Raw genomic sequence first — 26100 nt, forward strand, 5'->3', positions numbered from 1 at the left:
GCTTTAGGTTTCCTGTTTTGTGTTTTGATCCTGTTTTCTGTGACTGCGACTTCGATTCCTGCTTTGCCCCGTTTATGCCTGTTTGCCGATCGCCCGACCCACTGATTGTTTTTGACTACACATCTGTTTCACGATTTGGATTTATCTGCCTGTCTCCTTATATAAATAAATATATAAAAATAAAAACGTCTTTACCTGCACCTGCTTCCGTATTCTACTCCCTTACGTCTCGGGACGTGACATACCCTTGGTAAATATGAGCAAAGCATGCTGTGAAAAATTGTCTTTATTGTTTAACCTTCTGATCTCTTGTTCAAAGAATTCACAAAAATACTCTGCTCTCATGGATATCAAACAATTGAAAACAAAACACAGGCTGCACCTAATTCCACTACCTACCATACCATCAGCCTTTACGATGTCTGAATTGCTGTTCCAGCATGTATTCATGTACTTCGGGATCCCAGAGGAGATCGTCAGTGATTGGGGACCACAATTCATGTCACAGGTCTGGTCCAGTTTCACGAAGAAGATGGGGATCACCGTCAATCTCAGGCTATCACCCACAAGCGAATGGTCAAGTAGAATGAGCTAACCAGGAGATTGGACGGTGTCTCAGTACATTCTGTCGTCTAACCTCAAGGACTGGTCCAGATTCCTGCCCTGGGCCAAATACGCATAGAATTCCCTACGTCACTCAGCCACAAGCCTCACTCCGTTCCAGTGTGTTTTAGGCTACCAGCCACCTCTGTTTCCATGGAATGCCAACCCCACTGAATCCCCGGCCATAGACCAATGGTTCCAGAGGAGTGAACAAGTTTGGGCAAGTACACAGCATCGTCTTGTGCAAATCTCACGCACCTACAAGCAAAAGGCTGATCATCGTTGCAGTGATCACCCGCAGTACCAGCCAGGTGACAGAGTCTGGCTTTCCACCAAGGGCCCCAAACAACCACATGCTTGCAGAAATCACCCCAAGATACATCGGACCATTCAAAATCATCATATCACAATCTGTCATATCACAGCAAACCAGCAACTCCATTTCCCAGGAAGCACAATGAACTACAAACATGGCCGAAGAGGATTACACTTCCCACACACACACACACAAGTTCACCTTCTCCGGAGTTCTAATCACACACACCTGCATCCTATTCACAGCACTCACAACCATGCTATATAAGAGACCTTTTGAACACTATGACTTAGCAAAGTATTACATTCAGTTACCTAGTCTCTGTCGTATTTCCAAGCCTTATATCGTGTTTGCTTTTCTGATCTTTGATATTGTTTACTCTGTTGACGTCGATCGTCTGCCTTGCCTAATTTTGCCTGTTTGCTTGACCCTAGCCTGCCATGTACTTTGTTTTCTGCCTAATCCTTTGCACTTTGTTTGATTAAACTGCCATATCTGCACTTGCTTCTGTCCTGTGCCTACATTACGTGACACTTCCTCTTCACAGTGTGTGGAGACAATATAGACACATGTCCAATTAAAGGTTGATTCATAACACTTCCAGTTGACTGTAACTTCTTAATTATTGCCCTGATGGTGGAAATGGCCATGTTCAATGCTTGTGCTATTTTATTATAGCCACTTCCCATTTTGTGAAGCTCAAGAACTTTTTGCTGCATACCACAGTTATATTCCTTGGTCTTACACATTGTTATTAATGACTAAGGGAATTTGGCCTATGTGTTGTCTCATATTTATACCCCTGTGAAACAGGGTCATGATTGAATAATTTCCTAGTCCTAGTCACCCAGGTGTACTAAATAAAATGTAAAATATCAATTGGAATATACTTCAAATATATTTTTCTCATGTTAATGTATAGGGGTGCCAATAATTGTTGCACACCTATATTTAACAAATCCATGAGAGCAGAGTATTTTTGTGCTTTTTTAAACAAAAGATCAAAAGGTTAAACAAAAATAAAATTTTCACATCCTTCTTTGCTCATATTTACCAAGAGTGCCAATATTAATGGAAGGCACTGTAGCTTGCCATCTTGTCAATGAGAGCGTTTAGACCAGGGGTTCCCAAACTTTTCCAGGGCAAGGCCACCCAAATGGCATTAACATTTGACTGAGGCCCCAATTTGCAAGATGTCTTTAAAACACAATTTGGGGTGTGTGTGTGTGTGTGTGTGTGTGTGTGTGTGTGGTTGTCTGGGAGCGAGAATCATGTAGTTATTTATTTTTCACACCAAATTGTTGAGGCCCCCCGGGCGCCCCCTGCTGGCCCCCACTTTGAAAACCACTGGTTTAGACCACTCATGACGTCACCTGGATCAAAAGGACTGTTAGGTGCCAGTGACAAAAAAATAAGTGTTGCTCAGGAAAAGGAAGATAACAGAGAGACAAAATGAAATTTACTTTAAAAGGGCTTTGATCAGAAAGTTTTGCTCAGATGGGATTTACATTCTGAGCAGCAGCAGCAACAGCAGCACACTTAATTTTTATGCCACAGCATTTCAAATGAGCTGCTGAAACACACACTTGTAACAGTGTGTATTTCTGCAGGAGAAAATAACATGCAAATAATCCATATGACAAGTGTGCAAATTTCAATGAAAGCTGGAGTATTTGTCAGGTTCATCTTCAACAACCATGATTTGCATTTATATCATCATCATAATCACCACGAAAAACAAGAAAAAACATACACTAAGTATGTGGACACCTGATCATCAAGGTCCTGCCATGGCCATCCCCTGACTTGAAACTCATAGAAAACCTATGGGTGAACTGAAGAGGAGAGTCCACCAGCATGGACCTTGAAATTTTATGGATCTAGAGAGATTCTGTATGGAGGAACGGTCTCAGATCCCTTGCCATGTCACCTCCAACCTCATCAGGCATTATAGGAGAAGACTCAGAGCTGTTATCTTGGCAAAGAGAGGTAGCACAAAGTATTGACTAAAAGGGTGCCAATAATTGTTGCACACCTATATTTAACAAATATATTTTTTTGGATAATCCTTACTTGTGTTTGCAATTGTTTGATATCCATGAGAGCAGAATATTTTTGTGAATTTTTTAACAAATGACCAAAAGGTTAAACAATAAAGACAATTTTCCACAGCCTTCTTTGCTCATATTTACCAAGGGTGCCAATATTAATGAATGGAACTGTACGTTAACAGACACTATCCTTTACACATTGGGGCAGCTGTGGCTCAGGTGGTACAGCGGGTTGTCCACTAATCGTAGGGTTGGCGGTTTGGTTCCTGGCCCACATGACTCCACATGCCGAAGTATCCTTGGGCAAGACACTGAACCCCAAGTTGCTCCTAGGGGTAGCACCTTGCATGGCAGCTCTGCTACCATTGGTGTGTGAGTGTGTGTGTGAATGGGTGAATGAGACACAGTATAAAGCGCTCTGGATAAACGTGCTATATAAGTGCACCATTTACCATTTACACATGTGCATTGATGAAATTATTTTGTGTTTGTCTGTAAATAGGAGTTTTATTGAAGTGTTTGGGTTCAAAGCAAAGAAATGTTCTGGAATTCTGGGACTGGAGTGCTTTGTAGATTTAGATGAATATGGCTTGTTTATTATTACTTGTATTATTCAAGAGCTGTGACATTCTGATTGAAAACTGTGACAAGCAACCTCATTTTATAGTTCTGAATTAACAGCTAATTCGCAGGAACTTGTATTGCAGACACTCTACATAAACATGTGTCATGGTTGATATGGGGAATTTTCTATTTAGTACTGCCCTGAACAAACTATTTCTCATAACAGATGTTTACATATAATCCACAAGACACAATAATAAGTGAATTTACACATATGAACCAATTAAAAAGTAAAGTATATACAGTATCTCACAAAAGTGAGTACACCCCTCACATTTTTGTAAATATTTGATTATATCTTTTCATGTGACAACACTGAAGAAATGACACTTTGCTACAATGTAAAGTAGTGAGTGTACAGCTTGTGTAACAGTGTAAATTTTCTGTCCCCTCAAAATAACTCAACACACAGCCATTAATGTCTAAACCGCTGGCAACAAAAGTGAGTACACCCTTAAGTGAAAATGCCCAAATTGGGCCCAAGTAGCCATTTTCCCTTTCCGGTGTCATGTGACTTGTTAGTGTTACAAGGTCTCAGGTGTGAATGGGGAGCAGGTGTGTTAAATTTGGTGTCCTCGCTCTCACACTCCCTCATACTGGTCACTGGAAGTTCAACATGGCACCTCATGGCAAAGAACTCTCTGAGGATCTGAAAAAAAGAATTGTTGCTCTACATAAAGATGGCCTAGGCTATAAGAAAATTGCCAAGACCCTGACACTGAGCTGCAGCACGATGGTCAAGACCATATAACAGTGTAACAGGACAGGTTCCACTTAGAACAGGCCTTGCCATGGCCGACCAAAGAAGCTGAGTGCACATGCTCAGCATCATATCCAGAGGTTGTCTTTGGGAAATAGATATATGAGTGCTGCCAGCATTGCTGCAGAGGTTAAAGGGGTGGGGGGTCAGCCTGTCAGTGCTCAGACCACACGCCGCACACTGCATCAAATTGGTCTGCATGGCTGTCGACCCAGAAGGAAGCCTCTTCTAAAGATGATGCACAAGAAAGCCTGCAAACAGTTTGCTGAAGACAAGCAGACTAAGGACATGGATTACTGGAACCATGTCCTGTGGTCTGATGAGACCAAGATAAACTTATTTGGTTCAGAAGGTGTCAAGCGTGTGCGGCGGCAACCAGGTGAGGAATACAAAGACAAGTGTGTATTGCCTACAGTCAAGCATGGTGGTGGGAGTGTCATGGTCTGGGGCTGCATGAGTGCTGCCGGCACTGGGGAGCTACAGTTCATTGAGGGAACCATGAATGCCAACTTGTACTGTGACATACTGAAGCAGAGCATGATCCCCTCCCTTCAGAGACTGGGCCACAGGGCAGTATTCCAGCATGATAACGACCCCAAACACACCTCCAAGATTACTACTACCTTGCTAAAGAAGCTGAGGGTGTAGGTGATGGACTAAACCCTACTGAGCATCTGTGGGGCATCCTCAAATGGAAGGTGGAGCACAAGGTCTCTAACATCCACCAGCTTTGTGATGTTGTCATGGAGGAGTGGAAGAGGACTCCAGTGGCAACCTGTGAAGCTCTGGTGAACTCCATGCCCAGGAGCGTTAAGGCAGTGCTGGAAAATAATGGTGTCCACACAAAATATTGACACTTTGGGCCCAATTTGGACATTTTCACTTAGGGGTGTACTCACTTTTGTTGCCAGTGGTTTAGACATTAATGGCTGTGTGTTGAGTTATTTTGAGGGGACAGAAAATTCACACTGTATTACAAGCTGTACGCTCACTACTTTATATTGTAGTAAAATGTCATTTCTTCAGTGTTGTCACCTTAAAAGATATAATCAAATATTTACAAAAATGTGAGGGGTGTACTTACTTTTGTGAGATACTGTATACACTTGATTCTTAATCCTGTGTGTCGTTACCTGGATGATCAATGACTGTTTTTATGTTTTGTGATAGTTGTTCATGAGTCCCTTGTTTGTCCTGAACAGTTAAACTGCCCACTGTTCTTCAGAAAAATCCTCCAGGACCTGCATATTCTTTGGTTTCACAGCACCTTTTGCATATTTGACCCATTTCTAGCAGTGGCTATGATTTTGTGATCATGATCTTTTCACACAACTGAGGGACTTAAACACAATTACAAAAGGTCCAAACATTCACTGATGCTCAAGAAGGCAACACAATACATTATTTTGTTTAAAAATCTTATTTTTTAATAATAACATCATCTTGTCCAAAAGTTTACACCCCTCGGCTCTTAATGTATTGTGTTGCCTTCTTGAGCATCGGTGAATGTTTGCATCTCAACTGTAAGTACTCGTAACACAATGAAGACCAGACTACTATTTTTGTACAATGACAGCACACTAAATACAAAAATAGATGTTCCATTTTACCACACTTTAAGTGTACTAATTATTAGGATGGCACTTTAAGTGCACTTGAATATTTAGTGTACTTGAGTGTTTGTTTGTTTTTAAGCATTCTTACTAAAACAAATAGGATTTCACAGTTTGTAGGTTTCTGTAACAAGGCCAAAAGAGGTCAAACACACTTGTGTTACTTATGTGTGCTTGATAAAATGGCAACTCTGTGTAATTCTCCTGTGAGATTCTGACCAGAAATATGCTGTCAACTGTTATGAGTTATTAAGGATTTCTGCCTACAGAAATGATTCAGAGCAACATGGAAGACACACACAAAAAATGCAACACAATTTGTCAGGATCTAGTTGTGATTTGGGTCAATCTATTATAAGCAGGAAGATAAATCAAAATGAAAGTGTATCCACATATCCTTTTTCATAATTAAGGTAATACAAAATTATGTAGAGGCACTTTGGTAGACTGCAATATTCAAATAATCCCTTTAATAAATAATTTGTTTTATTATGTCCTGACCAGTTTCAAAACTACTAGAGGTTTTGATAAAGCATACTTTAACATCCACATGAAAAACTCAGGTCATTTGTAAGCACTTCAAAGCCAGTGGTCAGCATACAGTTATTTAATTTTCGTGATTCCAGAGCTCTTACCGTGCATTCCTAGTACATGGCTCTGTTTTGAAGGATATCCTATTAACAGTTGTGCTGCGTTTTAAACGAAGGGAGTACCAGATGATTGATGCTGCTTTCATCTGAATGCTTATTGTACATCATCTTAATGGTAGTGCTCAGTCTGCTGTGTACGGAATCACTCTACCTAAGAACAAGTAACCAAAATCCAATTCTAATCAACTAAAACCACAGAAACTGGAGGACTCTCTCATACTGCTAATTTAACCTTGTTTTGGTAAAAAAATAAATAAATAAATAAATAAATAAATAAAATTGTGTGTGCTAAGGTTTTCTTCACACAGGGGACACAAGTGCATTGAAAACCCTTTGTCTGTTTAATCCACACATTACATTGCTACCTCTGCTGCCACTCCTAGCATGTTCATAACCTTGTCATACACAGTGGCACACAGAAAAACACTACACTCCTGACCATAAACCAAACAACTATCTGTTTTTTGATCAGCAGCACTTCACATTACCATGCCGATTTAGAATTTTTGTGGGGGGTTTGGTGCTCAGCACATTACCTTTCCTCACAGCCATTCTCTCGTTCAGCTTATAATGACAATGTAATAAATACCAAAATTGAATGGAAGCCGGTATGGTACGCCGTACTAGCAAGAGATTTCCTGCTTGTACGCAGTACCAACAACAACAAAAAAAGTTTAATTTGTCATGATTTTTAAAACCCTCTGCATTGTTAAAAAAACAGCATTTAATGTCACTTGCATATCATCCCAACCTGCTTGCTCCGTCCTGTCACTCAGCCCCAGCCAAAAGAGTAGCTAGCTACATCCAATATGTCTCCAAGAGCTCTGCATACCGTCATGATCATGCTGATAAAGAAAAATGCTTGTCAAGAAAAGCTAACCTAGTTAATCAGCTTACCAGGCCATGGACACTTAAATAGCATTCAAATATTACATCCGATCTTATCTCTAGATGATGAAACTTTATTTTCTAAACGTGGTGCACATGTCAAGGATCCTACTCTTGTCCAAACTCATGCGATTCATTTTGAACTAGCTACTTCTTCGGTTTTCATATGAATGAGATAAACAAATAGCTTCAAGGTCGCTTTGGTTGAGTCTTTATCAATGTTGTGATCAACTTGTTTGCAACAATTCATTGAATGCACAGACATGTGATCAAATATCTATAAAAAGATTGACTGGTTAATTGCCTTTGATTGGCTAAAATTCCAAAGATTCTGATTCTGAACTAAATTTTTAATTATTAAGGGCTCAACTTCTGTCACTTCTGGATTGCTAGTACAGATAAGTGAGTTGTAGATATATTAATGATTATTACAGAATATCAAAGAAAAATGCAAAAAAAACATCACTCAATTATTCAAAAGGAAGGACAGAGAGAGAGATGGGGGAGATTACTGTGGTAGATATAATGAGGAGAACTGATGAGGTAGTGGAGGAGGAAAAGGAGCTTTCAAAAATTGGTCTACATGATTTTGATTAACTGAAAATGCACCTGATTGATACATTAAAAAACGAAAAACTCAGAACTCAGATCCCCGCTGAATGTTCAGAATTCACCAACCACAGGACCAATTCAAGCTACTTTTATCACTGGTAAATAATAGATTTTATGGAAAAGTCATTCTCAAAAATAACATTTTATAAAGAAGAACAATTAGGAGATTTTATATTTTCCTTTCTTTACATTTTTTTTGTTACACACTGAAAAATCATGGATCATCATTTGAACTGAGAGCTGAATTTCCACCTAAATAAAATATGTGGCTTTTACATGTGGATATAATGTCAATGTTACTACAATAAATTAAGTTCATCAGCACAAGGGGAACTTACACAATATTAGGAAAGTGGTTTTAATGTTATGGCTGATAGGTGTATGTATGTATTTCTATTTAATGAGTTAAAATGAAACCTATTTAAATTTACCTATTTACTTTTTGTTGAACTGAAGTGGAAATTCTGCTCTTAATTTCTTTCTTTTTTTTTTTAGTGTATATACAAAAACATAAAAAAGAGACATATGTACAAAGACGTTTGTACACTTTTCCTTTCATTTACAGGCAAATTTTAAGCCCTAACACCTCTAAAGAACAATGCCCCAAATGGCAATGTTTTTTTTTTTTGATGCAGTCACATAGTTGTCTTTAGAGTGTTGTCACATTTCACAAATTGTCTTTTGCTTTATAGACATTTTAGTCAGTGCTCTGGCTCAAAGCGAGTGAACTGAAGAGGATCAGAAAGCTAGGATTAGTAGACAGCATTTAATGAGATCTGGGAAAGAGCACAGATTGATGAAGACTAAATAAGACAAAAGAACAGTGAGGAAGAAGGCAATACAGCTGATTTGCTCTACGCCCACCCCCCCTGACACTTGGAACATGACTTCGTTAATCTTTAAGAATTTTCAACATCCTTCAGGCACTCTCCAATCAACTCAAGGCCTACGCTCATACTCTTTTTCCAGCCCCTGCAGATCAATAGCTGGCTGCTTCTATCCTAAGCAGAGCCTTCAATCCTAAGTCAGAGCTGTCTCTTAGGCGAATCAGCCTAAATATTCATTAAGCATCGCTCTTCATCACCTTTATTTTGTTCATTTTGAACACACAAGGAGATCCCTATGCTGACCGGACCTGGTCTGCTGACCACAGGCCATTCTCCAAGTCAGTTAAGGGAATACTTTAGTGCATTCTGACAGTAAATCTATTCCGCAAGCAGAACTGACCTCCATCTTTACGTCAATCCTGCTATTCCATCCTCCACAGCTGACATTCATAGCCTCACACAGCACACAAATGACACAAATGAGAACCCCACTGATGAGAAATGTACTATGGGGCCGGTGTAATAATTTTGTCACAGTCCCAGGTGTTGAGTGAAGTGCTTAGAAGAGCGGATGAAAGAGAGAAATGGGATTTGATTCCACAGGGTTTTATTGGGTCCCCTCATCCAGTGATACTTTAATGTGCCTCGCCAATTGATATGAAATTGTTCCTTTTTAATAAAATCCTTTCAGCGCCATAACTCTGGTCATTTCCAGAGGAAGCTGAGGCAGAACTGCATGACTGAAAAGCACAAGGGATGAGACAGAATGCTAAAATTGCTCAGGCAAGATAAGTGCTAAGCAGTCATGAATGAAGTACTGAAATGCTATGACTTGTAAAAGAAGTGTTTATCTATAGAACACCTCTGACATAAAAGTCTAACTAGGATTTCCTGTGTAAACCTACATAAGCAACAGGAGTAGCGATGAGCAATGCTATATGGCATATGGTCCCTATGGGAAAATCCTTAAAGGTTCTACACCCTCTTGGCAGAGATTTTCCTAATAATAGCCAGAACATCTATATAAAGAGGTGGCTGTTAAACCTCCAAAGAACCACTGAAGAACTTTTTTGTAGATGGAGATGGAGTGTATAGATGGAGTCCAGTCCTATGTATAATAATCAACACTCCAGAATCTGTACTTTCCTCTCTGGAGAACAGAAAGCAACCTTCCATGAGATATAATATCCCTCCACGGAAATTACTTATGCAACAGGCAGACGAGCAGGTCATTTGTGTCTTTATCTCTCTGACAGGAAGAGAACCTGCTCTGCATATTAGCTTCACTGACTGAACAAACCAATTTTCCAGTCCTCTCAGCAGCTAGCTTTAACCATGTTTTTGCCCTTTAAACATATTTGCAGCATAGTGTTAATCAGACAGCCATGGTGAAAGGCAGAATTTCAGGTCCAAGCTGTTATTAGGTCTTCAAATTGGCTTTCAATTGAGTTAATGTCTGTCATTGCTGACCTAAAAATTGGAGATGGGAGGAAAAATAGCATTATTTATAATTCATGATGACTCTGCAGAGCATGCATTATGGGATGAGGGGATCTTAGTTTGTAGCTGTACGCAGACATACTAACATGCAAAAACTCAGGGAGATGGCCCCTACCAGCTACTGCCACCCCCAAACCCACCACCACCATGTATCCTTATTATACTCTTTCATGTAATAGGTTACATACATATTTTGTTTTTGTGATTTCACCTAATGTAAGTCTGATATATGCATAAAATGTGACATTAAAATGTGTACTTACACTGTTTCATGTTATATTATACTATATCACTGTATTATTCAACTCATGGAGTTATTTTTTATTCAATAACTACTTTACACATGTCCACAGAGAGTTTGGCCTCATCACCTAGACATCAATACAGTAGCTCCTTATAGCAGCTAGTTAAAATAAAGTTAGCTATACTAAATGGACGAATGACACCTATTAAACACCTCAACATGTCTTTTACAGTCATTTAACCCACCATGGGAAACTGAGAAATCACTGCTGCAAACAGTTATTTTTTACCCCTATTATGCATGAGTACACTTTAGTGTAGTCTGGGGTGAAGTGCTTTTTGTACTTTTTTTTTTATTTGGACACTAAACTGATGGATGAACTGGAGAGAGAGAGGTCAACAGTAAAGCCCGCTTACTGAGAAAACTGACAGGTTAGTTAGCACAAAGAGAGACCAATCAGGACACGCGCTGTGTCACTCTCTTACCATGTCTGTCACTCACTCTCTCGGTTTCTCCAGAACCCGTCTACCATTAGAAATGTCCATTGAAAGAACTCTCATTCGTTCTAAAATAAAATTGATTTCCGAGATATTGTATATAATTTGCAGGCATCAGGGAGCCACTATTAAAATGCGGGAGACTCATGGAACTGCCGGGAGAGTTGGGATGTCTGCTGTACGTTTGCAAAATAAAGTCTCAATGCTTAAAAACACCCTTCCATGAACATTTTCTCAATTTCCTTCAACATACTGCTGATCTGTCTTTGAAAAAGATAGAGATCATTCTCTTCAATTTTTCCTGGCAAAAGTTTGGCACTTCTTTGGCTCCTTCATAAGACCCAAAATATAGTAGCTGACACTTGGCTACAAAGTATACAGCTAATTGAAACTGTATAATAAAGGCATATATTTAACATTTCATATAGCCTTTCTATATTCTAGGGTTTTTATATTGTCACGCTTTCACGGTTAGTTACTGTGTATGATTGCACAATTACCTTATGTGCCTTTGTTTCACGTCATTAAATATTTAGATATCATGATATTTGTACAGTTTGTCCTGCAAAGGGTCATGGGGAAGCCTGGAGCCTATCCCAGGGAACTCAGGGCACGAGGTGGGGGATAACCTGGATGGGGTGCCAACCCATTGCAGGGCACAATCACAAGCACGAGGAGAACATGCATACTCCGCACCCACAGGGCAGAGGTGGGATTTGAACTCCCAAACCATAGGTGCAAGGCAAATTTGCTAACCACCAAGCTACTTTTCCCACCATTTTCTCCCCAATTTGTTCTCGTCAGTTCCCACATACGTAGCTCACTAGCTAACCCTCCCCTATTACACAACAGCTGCTAACTGGGGAGTGTGGGAAAAACATGCCCTTCCTCTGAGATCCTCTGAACATATTCTTATTTTTTGAATATTTGACTACTTTTTTCATATATTTGTCACGAATCGTGACGGTGCAGATAGGACGGATGCAAGTGCAGGATGAACAGTTGTTTATTTGAAAGGGAGACAGGCAGACAAATCCAAAACGTGATCCAAAACGTAATCCACAAACATGCAAGAGGTCAGGCGATTGGCAAACAGGTATACACGGGGCAAGGCAGGAATCTCGGTCGTGGTCACGGAAAACAGGGTTGATAAACAAAACAAGAAACGAACTATGACGAGGGACTGGAAGCGGATAATCCAGCGCAAACTATCTCTAAACATGGACCGTGACTATGACTACGATACGATACGATACGATACGAACTTAAACTAACTCTATGATAATCTTCCGCGTTGTGTGCTGGGAGGCGCGCGGTATATATGCGGACATGATCAGCGTCTAAACCGCTAGCAGCTGAGAGCAATACAGACCCACGTGAAATCCCAGCCAATGACAGAACAGGGAGGAGACATGACAGAAACATAAACAAAACACACGTGTCCAGATGTCATTACGGTCAACAACGGAAAAGCAGGTGCTCGCGCATTCGCGCTTAGAGCACGCTGCTTAAAGGGGGAATCGTGACAATATTATCATGCACCCTATTATTCTGAATTTTTTTTTTTTTGTCTTTTACTTTTATTCTATATCAGTTTGAAAGAAAATCTGCAATAAATAAATAAATAAATAAATAAATAAATTTATCTGCAGTGTCAATTTGCTACATTTTCTATCCCCTGTTTTTTTTTTGGGTGGGCTTAAAGGAAAGTGTCTTTAAAGGTGGTGGTCTAGACACAACTGTCAAAAACTCCCAAGAGCTCTAAACAAGAAAAATAGGCCAACCTTATTAAAACCAACATGGTAGCTCCCGTGACTGTGAGAGTGGCATACTCTCTCCAGTCAATCACCAGCCAATGGATAGCGCTTTTCTCAGAGTGTGTTACGCCACCACATGACACAGCATGAGCAGCAATTTGAAAAGAATTTGAAAAAGGGAGACCTAACTGATGGGTGGGAATTGGCCAAAACAAAATTAGTGAGAAAAATCTGGGAAAAATCCTCCCCCAAAAATGTTGGAGACAAAGTGGTTAGGCTATACTCAAAAATGTCACACCCCAATTTCAGGCATAAAAGAGGTGCAACTACACAGTGACAGGCATAGAAAGAGTAAACAAACCAAACAGAAGTGAGAATGTGAGTCAGATATCCATCCATCCATTTTCTGTACCACTTAATCTCACAGGGTCATGTGAGCCTGGAGCCTATCCTATGGCAAGTGGTGAGGGACACCCTGGCCGGGGTACCAACCCTTTAAGTGAACAATCGCACACTATAACCCATGTCTTTGAACTGAGTGAGGAAACCCCCAAAACACAAGGGAGAACATGCAAGCTCAGTGCACACAGGGCAGAGGTGGGAATTGAACCCCCAGCCTTGGAGGTGTGAGGCAAATGTGCTAACCACTAAGCTATCATGCTAATGTGAATCAGACATAATACTATAAAAGTAAAATTAAAGAGGGTAGTTGTTCCCTGACTTGGTGGGAAGGCAGTGATAATAATGATGATGGTCAGTTGATTTATCCTTGTTATGAGATTTTTATCATTATCCAGTTAAGCTAGATGGGTGGCTGTTTTTGCATTTGTCTATATGTCAAACTCAGTTTTATCGAGAGAAAAAGCGAGAGAGAGAGAGAAAGAGAGAGTCATCCTGGTTGATTGCTTGCCCTTGTAGGTATATTTATTGCTCTGTGTTTTAGCTAGCATGCAAAAACTATCTGGCTCATGCCAACATTTTTCAACAGGCTAGAGAACAAAATACATAGATTGGACAATAATATACATGGATAACGCAGATCGGGTACTGAAGATACATTTATTGGAAGTGACTGGACATGACAGTTTTATTCTCTGCACTATATTTTAGCTAGCTTGCTCAGCCGGCCTTGAGGTTGCTCTGAGCTCTTATTATCTCTGAATGTTCACTCTCAGACTTGAAATTAATCTATGCAGTGGAGAAGAGTGCAGCACAACCAATGTTGTGAAAAGTCCTTTTGCAAGTATCTACCATGCTACAGCCTTTTACAACAAGAAAGAACAAAGCTCCCAAATCTTAGATCCAGAAGGTTTAAAATGTTTATGAGATTACATAAAACCCAATTAATTCCAAATAGTTCTTTTTCTGATTTTATTAAATTTTGGAGTGTGAGCTTTAAATTATAGTTGTTCCTGACAGCTCTATGTACATGAATATTAAAAAAAAAAAAATGTTAAAGTCTATATGTATAGTCAACTCATTATGTATTTATTGGACAGTATAATATGACAGCATATAAGTCTGGAACATAATTTAGGTGTAATTCAAACGGGAATATCAAAATCAATTCAGCATGCTGGCATTAGAGAGGTTTGCGCACCAACTATTACTCTACCTCACGTAACATAGTCCTCTCTGTGACCACACATGTTTCAGGTCTCACATTTACAGCTTTATAGGAAGCATTCCTCCTGTGTTGTACAATGTGATTAATTAAGCTAAAAACGGCTAAATAAGTCAAAAAAAAAAAAGAAGAAGAAAAAACCAATGTATAGTGATGCTTGAAAGTTTGTGAAATTTCTACATTTCTGCATAAATATGATGTATTTACGAACTTTATTCTTCTTTAACTATTCTTTGGTAGAATGACTTATGCTTAGGGTCATTTCCTTGCTGCATGAATCACTTTCTCTTGAGATAAAGTTCGTGAACAGATGTCCTGACATTATCCTTTAGAATTCACTGGTATACTTCAGAAATCATTGTTCCATCAATTCTCTTTGTGTACTTTTAGAACTTGTGTGAAAATCTGATAGTTTTAGGTCATATTTATGCAGAAATAGAGAAAATTCTAAAGGTCAGAAACTTTCAAGCACAACTGTACTTTCTTCTAATCATGATGCTTCAATCACAGAAGACAGTGAAGCAATTATTTATTCGCCACTCCTTCTAATAATTATATTCTTTGTAAATACTTTACAAAAAAAATTGATACAGCTAGCTCACATGAAGTTATCAAATGTGACAAGGTGCCCTTTACGTTGTGTCGGAACTCTTTAGGCATCTAATGTCATCATCAGACTGACTAAATTATAGCAAATTTATGGTCTGCCCAGCAGCAAATTATCTGAATAAAGTGCTCTTTAAATATCTCCTGCAAGTCAAAACAACAGAAATTGTGTATTATATTAGCTGATTGGGCATCTAGTGTTGGTCTGCCAAAATTAATTTCCATCACCAATGAAGTTCTACCCTGTTATTTCCTGCAAGTCAAAAAAAAAGACAAAAAAAAACAAACAAACAAACAAACAAAAAAACAGTATATGCTTATTAAGCTGCATTTATGGAAATTAGGCTGTTTTATCACAAAAAATGTATTTTGGTCCATAAGTTATCTCCTTTCTTATATGGAGATTGACTAAAGGTTGATTTATACAGGACCTTGAAATGACAAGGCTCTATCTGAGAACTGTGTAGCTATATAGTTGTGACTCTTAGATGAAACTTGATACAACTTTTTTAAACTTTGGAATCTTTTATAGGGGAACATGGTGGCTTAGTGGTTAGCACATTTGCCTTGCATCTCCAGGGGTGGGGGCTCGATTCCCACTCAATTGTGTGCCCAGAGTTTGCATGTTCTCCCCGTGCTTGGGGGTTTCCTCCCCTATTCCAAAGACATGCATTGTAAGCTGATTGGCATTTCCAAATTGGGTGGGTGTGTGTGATTTTTCCTGCGATGGGTTGGCACCCATCCAGGGTGTCCCCTGCCTTGTGCCCCAAGTACCATGGGATAGGCTCCAGGCTCTTCACGACCCTGTGTAGGATAACCGGTACGATGAATGGATAGAATAATTTATACTTCTAAGCAATATTTTGCTGTAAAACATGTGATATATACTCAATGACATGTAAATAAGATGTTTATAACATTCAATCCAAACTGATTCCATATACTGAAGTGTAGTGCTTCCAGATTTAAGATCCAATAAGCATGTATTGGAGTGGAGGTTTTGTATTTGTACATGTACATTTCTGACCTGTCTGGAATGATAACATCATACTAAATAAGGGCAATGTTACCAGCTGGCTGAGGGCCATTGAAATTCATCGATTGGCCGTAAAAATGGCAAACACACAACTATGACACGTTCATAGAATATTTTTGAAGCTGCACTCAAGCCGTAACCCCATTTAACACCAGAAGTAACCACTCCCTGACACTTTTTATTCTATACTGTTGAGAACGCCAGGAGTGGAGCATTCATTTCTGCACGTTCTGCACTGGTTTAGTAAGTATAAAGCAAATATCTGTACTGACTGTCGGATTATTATGAACATCCACTGGCACCAGGGATGTAACCAACAATAAATAGATTATTCTCAATGAAATGAGAATGTGTTTGCCAGAAAGTCTCAAAGGGCATCTGGTTGCGAATTGAGATATGAAACAGGACTGGGATCCCATGGGGTATAAGCAGCAGGTGTTTATTTTCAAGCTCATGGGACAAAGAAAGACCTGCATGGTTAGGAACATGGTGGTTTAAATTGGGCTAATAGGTTGTTTATTGTTGAGACCAATTCTGAACTTGATTGATGTAGCTGGGGCTGAGGAAGAATTAGTTAGAGCTAGAATTAACACGATGCTAACAGTACTAGGTTCCCTCAACAGCTTCACGCTGTGAGAAGCGCCCTCTTCTGTGCAAAATCATGCCTATTTATAGGCCTGGCGTTGTCAGGTGAAATGGCATTTCGTGCATCGCGTGACTATAAAACGGCGCCTGTAAACCACGTTCAGCTTTATTTGTCTTCAGCGAAGCTGCATGTCACTTTCCTGTGTGTACATTCCCTATCCTGTTAAACAGAATGAGCCATAAAGAGTTCACAAAGTGTGTTACTCCATGCTCTAAAAGTGCACTAAAAATGGAGAGCAGCTCTCAATCCTATAAACAGCCATCACTAGGGCGGTCGAGAAACTAAAATTAGACCGGCCCGGGGAAGAAGAAGTGGCTTGTGGCAGGCTAGACAACAGCTTGCTCACCAGTGAAAATAAATGTCCCTCACACTGCAGAAAACCCCTTTTTTTTCCAGAAGTGCACCATGAAATATTGCGCTTCGGTCAGTACTAGTGTGAGGGAGGCACAGAACACGAACACATGGAAAGCCAGGGATACCAGGCAACCACAGTCACAGCCTGCTAGCAGGCCTGATTTAAGAACTGTTATCCGTGCCAAGCAGGCAAAGAAGGAGCGGTACTGATAGGCCGCAGAGGCAGGTATCAGGGGTTGAGAGGTTGTTAGGGCAGTTAGACACCAGTATTACTGTAGGGCCCACCCTAGCAAATGTCGTCCCAAGTTTTCAGTTTTCTCTAGTCAGCGAGCTGTCAAATGGAATCGAAAATCTGATGCTTTCCCTCGAACAAAATCTGGAAATGTTAATGTCAGTAAAAGACCATCTGGCAGTGTGGAATCTCCTGCCAAATGTATCTCCATGGGTTCTGTCCACCATAGAAAAGGGCTACTGGGTCCAGTTCAGAGCTCGACCTCCTGTTTCAGAGGTGTGCTCACCACAGTGGTCAGCACAGAGCAGAGCCTGATGTTAGCAAAGGAACTAAGATCTCTCTTGGACAAAAGGGCCATAGAACATGTACCCCTTTCTCTGAGGGAGGGAGGTTTTTCCAGCTGTTATTTCTTGGTTTGCTAAAAAGATGGACGTATTAGGACAATTTGAGATCTGAGATCTGGTCTTAGACGGCCAGCCAACTCACAGTGTCTGGAGCGGACCTCATCTAGAGTGGCATATAAATCGCCTAAATATGCAGGCCGTATTCCTAGCACTGAAATTCTTTCTTCCTCAATTGAGAAGTCACCATGTGTTAGTTGTGACAGACAATACAGCGGTGGTCTCATATACCAACCACCAGGGAGGGTTACGTTCATGCCCCCTGTTCAGGCAGGCACAACTATTTCTTCTCTGGGTGGAGGGAAAGTTTTTGTCAGGGAGTGCAATGTATATTCCGGGCAACCGGAATGTGGGGGCAGACATCCTGTCAATGCAGGTGCTGAGGCCCGGGGATTGGAGGTTCCATCCACAAGTAGTGGAGTCCATATTGTGGAGGTTCAGCCAAGCAGAAGTGGATGGCCTTTCCCCCGATCGCTCTGCTCCCACAAGTTCTAGCGAGAGTTCGCCAAGACCGTCTACATCTGTTGCTAGTAGTGCCTTATTGGCCAGCTCGAATATGGTTCTTGGAGATAATATCCCTGCTAGACGGTGCTCCCTGGGAAATTCCTGTTCACAGGGATCTACTGTCTCAAGAGGGTTTATTTAATCACCCTCAGCCGGAACTATGGAAACTGTGGGTCTGGCCCCTGAGGGGCACCAGCTCATAGATTGGAGTCTCTCAACCGAGGTTTTAGAGACAATGTTAAATGCTAGAGCACCATCCATGAGAAAACTATATGAGTTCAAGTGGCAACTTTTTGTCTCGTGGTGTGAGGAACGTCAGGTAGACCCTGCCAACTGTGCAATAGCTACAGTACAGTCCTGAAGTTCTTACAAGGACGTTTCTCAGCAGGGTTGGCTACTTCTACAATTAGGGTCTACATGGTCACCATTTCGGCCAGCCTCGCCCCTATTGATGGACCATCTGTGGGGCAACATCCTCTAACATTGAGGTTTATGCATGGTGTGAGAGGACTTAGGCCCATCTGCAGACAACACATACCTTCCTGGGACCTTTCTGTGGTCCTGGAAGGTCTGTCAGGCACCCAATTTGAGCCCTTAGAGTCAGCCTCAGAGAAGCTTCTGACTCTAAAGGTAGCTCTTCTGTTGGCCCTGACATCTCTCAAGCGAGTAGGAGATCCACAAGTTCTCTCTGTTGCCCCTTCCTGCCTTGACTTTGCCTATGGATTAGCCAAGGCCCTCCTATATCCTAGGCCAGATTCTATTCCTAAAGTGCCTATGTCTGCTGCCAAGCTGGTAGTGTTCCACACTTTCTGCCTTCCTCCATTCCTCACACTGGAACAAGAGAAATTGCACCTACTGTGTCCGCTCTGACCAGTGGCATAAGTTGGAGCTGTTGCTGGTCTGCTTTGGCAGTGACAGTAGAAGTAATGTTGCGTCAAAGCAGCACATCCATAATTGGATAGTGGAAGCAATCTCTATTGCTTATGAGGCACATGGTCTCACTCCGCTTCTGGGCATAAGGGCTCATTCCACTAGGGGGGTTACCTCCTCAAAGGATTTATCCAAAGGGGTACTCTTACAGGTTGTGCGTGTTGCAGCAGGGTGGTCTATGCCGCACACATTCATTCGATATTACAGTTTGGACATGGATTCCACCCTCGGCTTGAGGGTCTTCCAGTGACCCTTGGGCTCGGACCTTTTTAAACAGGCCATACCCTCAGTATGATGGATATACTTGTTCCCACAGCATGAAGCTCACAAAACATTGAGTTCCCTTTGAAAGGGAATGTCTAGGTTATGCATCTAACCCTGTTCTCTGAGAAGGGAACGAGATATTGTGTAGCTTTGTCCCACTGGAGTATGCCTATAAACTGCATCTGCGCTTCAGACAAACAGAAGTTGATGACATGGTTTACAGGTGCCGTTTTATAGTCACATGATGTGTGAAATGCTATGTCACCTGACTACAGATGGCCTATAAATAGGCATGAGTTTACACAGACTTCAGATACCAGTCGTGCAACGTCTCGTTCACATCTTACAGAAAAGGGTGTTTTCCAGTGTTTATTGTTCATCCATCTATCCATTTTCTGTACTGCTTATCCTACACAGGGTCACAGGGAGCATGAAGCCTATCCCAGGACATGGGACACAAGGTCACCCTGGACAGGATGCCAACCAATTTGAGTTTAAATCTGAATACAGATACAGATATTTGGACCACTTAACAGAGTCGGATCCAGTTGCTTTGCACTTCACCCATGTTATCTGACGATTCTACAGTGCTAAAATTTTTAAAAAAAAATATAAGCAGAAAGCAGATTTGAGTAACTGAAAGATGACTGCAGTGCAGTTCAGACCAGCCATAGGACTTGTTTTTTGAAAGCCCAAACACGAATATACGTCAAACAGTCTCATTTCCGCCCATATTCATTCCCAATCACTAAAAACACTAGCTAGCTACATTCATATATCTGTGAACTTAACAAGCCATGGTAATTGTTCAACACCTCTGGTAATCACCTGTTAAATCTGTCATCCTAGGCTAGCTGGCTGATGTTAATAAGACAGGGATGGAGCAGCCGCACAGATATGCGGTTCATGGTATATTTCTGCTCAATTCACTGAAGGGTCTATCCAATAGAAAAAAGTATGGGCAACACTCCTTACTGGTCACACAAAATTGGTTAAACCAGAGAGTTTCAGTGCTGCAATAGGGCTACAGGCTGAAATATACCTCATGAATATCAGCATATTGTAGTTTCTATTGTTTCTAGCTAGAAACAGTACAAAACATTTTTTTATTTGAAATAATAATAATAATAACAATAATAAAACATCTTTGGGATTCATTGACACCTTGACTAATGCTAAAAACCAGATCTCTTATCATACCCATAGAGCATTTAAGTAATGTTCACAGCCAATTAAAGTGCTAGCAGTAGAAAGAGAGAAGGAGGGAGAAGTGCAAAAGGAAAAAAAAGAGTTGTTTCATAAAAGCTCTGGATTTTTGATCTGGAGCTCATGTCATTCATGTAGAATACTATATATCTTTTACATTGATCAATTCGTAAATATAAATTAGACAAGTCTGGGAAAAGTTTAGACAGAGAGTTCCTTTTAACAAACCTAAAAGAAATTCAAGGGAATGTTTTATTCTGCATTTCTTAAATGAATAGGTAATCGATTAAATGGAAAGTTTCAAATTAATTCTAAGGTTCTATCACAATTTAGGGTCATGGTGGTTTAACTTGGGCTACTAGGTTGTTTATATTTTTGGAAACAGAACTAACTGTTAGAAAATAGCAAATAATAATTAATAATGGTCTCTAGTTGAGACCAATTCTGAACTTGAGTGATGTAACTGAGGCTAAGGAACTGTTAGAGCTAGAATTCACATATGGTGACGGTGCTAGATTTTCTACCTATGGGATTTTCTCCAGTTTTTCTGGAGTATAATGGTAGGGTTTATCCATCCATCCATTTTCTGTACTACTTATCCTAAATCAGCCTATAGTGCATGCCTTTGGACTGGGCAGGAAACCGAAGTACCCAGAGGAAACCCCTGAGGCATGGGGAGAACATGCAAATTCCACACACACTGGGCAAAGGTAGGAATCAAACCCCCAACCTTGGAGGTGTGAGGCAAACATGCCACCGTGCCATGGTACAATATGGATGGCATATCGAGCTATTATGTTTTGACCCTGAATAAACACAAATCAGATGAAACCTTTCAAGACTGGTAGAACTGGCGCAATTCCAAGGTATCCACTTCAAAAATTATAATCCTTATTTTTACATGGCTATACTCATCATCAACCAGTATGCTTGTCTGAGAGAAATGTTAAGCACATCCTGACGCATTTTTCTGCCTAGTTTTGCTGTCAAAACAATTAAGCGCTTGCAAAAGTAGTGCAGTGATGGAGTTACACTGGCAAGCTGAAGTGCTTTATTTGTGCAAGTCATAAGAAAAGTGGATCGATACCTACCATTAGGACTCTCTTCATCTATGGCTACTATGGTGGCTGGTGGACCGGTTCTGGAGAGCTTGCACTCTGAAATGGAGGGGGGAATATAAATTTCAGAAACTTTAAACAAAAGCAAAGAAACAACTGGTGCTAAAGAGGCATTCAACTTTCAGCTAACATTTCAATTCATTGGCCACCATATGAAAATGGGATCTATCAGCACGGGATTAGCTATGGGGGCAGGTTATGGCTGCACACGTGTTCTGCTCATAAAACAGATAAAGACAAGAGATACACAAGATGAAAAGAAGGAAGGTTAACAGACTTACCCTCATACTGCCAGTCTGTGACTGGAAACAGTGCCATCAGAGAGACGGGGGGTGGAAGGAAAGAGAAGAGTGTGACCTTTTTCTATTAAATCAATGTAAACATTTAAATACAATACTAACTGAGAAATTAGATGACAATAGTATTAGATGGATTAAATCAAACAAACATCAAACAAAAATCCAAAGTGTTCTTGACCAACAACTGATTTAATTTCATAATTAAATTTCTCAAACACTTACATCATTCTTCACTCATAACACATAGGAGTGTACTAAGCACAGTGAGTCCACATCACATTAGGAAGTTTTATTCTTTGTGTACATTTGTACACTGATTGGCCTTTTCAATTCAGACAAGATTTCAACAGGGTTCAAATCAAAAGAAGTGTATAAAATGCCCTGGTATTAAGCACACTTCAGGATGTCCATGCATTGATTAGTTTAGAAAATATAAAAGAATAATTGCTGCATAAGTGGGGTTTTAAAAAAAAAAGTCCCATGCACATCTCTAGTTGAGACCAATTCTGAAATTCAGTGATATAGCTGAGCCTGAGGAACTGTTACAGCTACTGTAGAACTCATACAGCATGCTGATAGTACTGGTTTCTACCTCTGGGTGCTTTTCCAGCATTTCTGATGTATAATGGTAGGGTTTGCATTTAATTTCGGGGAAAAAAAAAACCCCTTCCTTCTGGTTTAGGCTACACCCACTCTGAGTCTAAATGCAGGTATGGATATTTGGAGCACTTAAAAGAGACTGATACAGAGACAAAAACACAAAATCTATGCAGAAAGCAGACAAAATGTTTTATTCCTTATTTAATATGATCATATTAGCTAGTTATTTATATTGAATTCATTAGTGATTAATGTTAAATTATGGTTTTACCTAGGGTCTCATGTGAACTAAAATGGAACTTGTATTACTGTCATAAAGTCAAGTAAAAGTAAGTCGGGTAAGAATCTTGTTAACAAACAGTTTTCCTAAAAACTGAAATATTAAAAAATCATATAAAAAATAAAACTATATTAAGTACAGCATTGAAAATCCACCATATTTTACTGTGCAATCCTGAAACTATGATCTTCTTGGCCTCCATCACTATCCTCCATACTGTACATGGGGTCAGAATGTTCATGCAGTTAATTCTTGTTCCAGACCTTGAATACATTTTATAACGCCCTGATTGTACCTAACATTATCAGAATCAGATTCGGGTTTTTTTTATTCGGAAAGTACAAGGTGTACAAGGAATTCTTTTTTAGTGCAGTGTCACACACAGTATTTTTACTACTTGTATATTTTATATCATTCTCTCACTTGTGCAGGTCAACAACCATCTGTGTCTTTTTAATGCATAAAACTGGTTTTGGTTTTCCCATGGTAATGGATGTCAAAGGGATTATTCCTTGTATGTAGCCTCACAGGAAAACAGGGCATCTGTTTGTTTTGTTTTATTTTTTCATTTAAAACAGAATATTCTCCACTGTTTCTAAATGTAAGAAAAAAAAAAAAGATATTGATCACGTTAATACCTTTGTACAAAAGGTCAGATTTTCCTAGTGTATAATTCCTTCCACTGAAGCACATGTTCAGATAAGTCTCTGATGGCTTTGATCTAACATGGGTCATCAAGTTTTACACAAACTTGTGAAGTCTGTGCCAGCTTGAGTGCACACTGTCCTTAAAGCACAAGTGGGACGTGCTGCATACTAAAAAAATCTAGAATTTCTAAGAATTCATTCATTCAAGTTATTGCTGAATATCCATCCATCCATCCATCCATCCATCCATTATCCATACCACTTATCCTACACAGGGTCACATGGAAGCCTGGAGCCTATCCCAGGGAAATAGGGGCACAAGGCAGGGGATACCTTGGACGGGGTACCAACCCATCACAGGGCACAATCACACACACATTCACACACTATAGACAATCTGGAAATGCCAGTCAGCCTACAACGCATGTCTTTGGACCTGGGGGAGGAAACCGGGGTTCCTGGAGGAAACCGGGGTTCCTGGAGGAAACCTCAGAAGCATGGGGAGAACATGCAAACTACACACACAGGGCAGAGACAGGATTCGAACCCCCAACCCCAGAGATGCGAGGCGAACATGCCACGAAGATACTAGTGAAATGGAAGCATTTTCAATAGTGGTATCAACATTTTGGACCCCATAGTCACAGAATATGTATTATCAGAGAATTATATACAGTGCCTCAGTCAGCTTCAGAATTATCGGAACGCTGGATGGATGGATGGATGAACAGACAGATAGACAGATAGATATCAGTGAGGCAGCATAACAGTGCACCAGTGCATCATCCTCCACTGAATGATTTGATAAACATGCTGCTTTACAGTGAGCACAGACAGAGATGTATTTCTGCATGTGGCTACATTTGTAAGCATGGAGAAATTTGGTTTCAGGTCACTCTCTTTCTCCTCTGCTTCTCTCTGCTAGATTTCTGCCACTTTTCATCAGGGTCAACAGGTATGAGGCAATCTCCGCACAACTGGAATAAACCATTCAGTCTTGGGTTCAGGATGAGTAAGAAAGAATAATGTAGCCGTTTGTTGTGTCTGCCAAGAGAATCCTCAAGCTATTCGCATACAAAGCTTATATCTCTGCCTTCAGTCTGCTGCTCATGAATTAGACATTAATAGTGAGAATCTCATGTTACATGACTTGAATGCGCCAAACATGGTAAACCCGAGCAGATCGGGTTCTTAATAACTGGGCCATCGTTTAGATGCAGTGTTTTACAACCCAAATTGGACCATATTTACTCAGACAAACTGAATTGGACTGTATTTATGAAGACATGTGCAGAATTTCAGAGGAGAAGTAAGTTACACAAATGTGGAGCTGTTTATTTAAAGCTGTGTGTTAGTTATCAGTCAGAAATGTCAGTTTAATAATGTTCAAGGGCACTCTGAATACCATCCTTGACCTGAAATATAATAGTTTCTTTTTTGTTTTAGTATCAAGACTAAGTTTAACCATTTGCTAACTACCATTCCCATTAACACATTCAATCCATAAAGCTCCTCCTTTAGGTTTAACGTACGAAGAGTTTGTGCTTTTTTTTCCATAACAAGCTGCACTTTTTTTTGTCTTATCAGCTTCAAGAGAAAATGATGAATGGGAATGACTGTTTATACCTGCTGTAATTTATGATAACAGGAAATAGTTTGTTTTGGATGTTTTACAACTTAAACTAAAGTACTAAAGTACTAAAATACAAGGTGGCACGCTTTAATAAATAAAAATTCTAATTATGTTGTAACTGAAAGCATAAATGAGACCTTCATGCAGATTCATGGCCTGGTTGATTTTTGTTATTGCCATACACTTACTGGTCAATTTAATAGGAACATCTTTACACCTGCTCAGGTATGCAATTGTCCAATCAGTCAATCATGTGGCAGCTGCGCAATGTATAAAATTATGCAGATAAACATCAAGAGTGGCAGTTAACAAAAAGTTTGGTTTGAGTACTTCTGAAACTGCTAAACTCCAGGGATTTTCACATACAACAGTCTCTAGAGTTTATGCAGAATGGTGCAAAAAGAAAAAAATATCCAGTGAATAGCAGTTCCATGGGTGGAAGATCAGAGGAGAATGGCCAGACTGGTTAGAGCTGACATGAAGGCTACAGTAGCTCAAAGGCTACAGTAGCTCAAAACTCTTCACAATGGTGGTGCACATAAAGGCATCTCAGTATGCACAAGATATTGAACCTTAAGGTGGATGAGTTGCAACAGCAAAAGACCACATCGGGTTCCACTCTTGTCAGCCAAGAACAGGAATTTGAGGCAACACCGAAACTTGACAGTTGAAAATTGGAAAAAGACCAAGCCCATCTGTCACCAACAAGGTCAATGTCACTGAGATCATATTTTTTCCTCATTCTCATGTTTCATGTAAAAATGAACTGAAGCTCTTG

The 26100-nt window shown here is 40.1% G+C and overlaps 1 protein-coding gene across 1 annotated transcript in view; it reads right to left on the reverse strand.

Moving 5' to 3' along the window:
• Positions 1-26100, reverse strand: part of pcdh15b (protocadherin-related 15b) — a 231843-nt gene that overhangs the window by 172075 nt on the left and 33668 nt on the right. The window contains exons 3-4 of the mRNA XM_053640491.1: positions 22145-22165; positions 21837-21902 (exon numbers count right to left, since the gene is read on the reverse strand). Of these exons, the coding sequence (XP_053496466.1) occupies positions 21837-21902; positions 22145-22165 (87 nt within the window). The remainder of the gene's footprint in view (positions 1-21836; positions 21903-22144; positions 22166-26100) is intronic.

The sequence above is a fragment of the Ictalurus furcatus genome, chromosome 13 (genome assembly GCF_023375685.1).
Source record: "Ictalurus furcatus strain D&B chromosome 13, Billie_1.0, whole genome shotgun sequence".
NCBI lineage: Eukaryota > Metazoa > Chordata > Actinopteri > Siluriformes > Ictaluridae > Ictalurus > Ictalurus furcatus.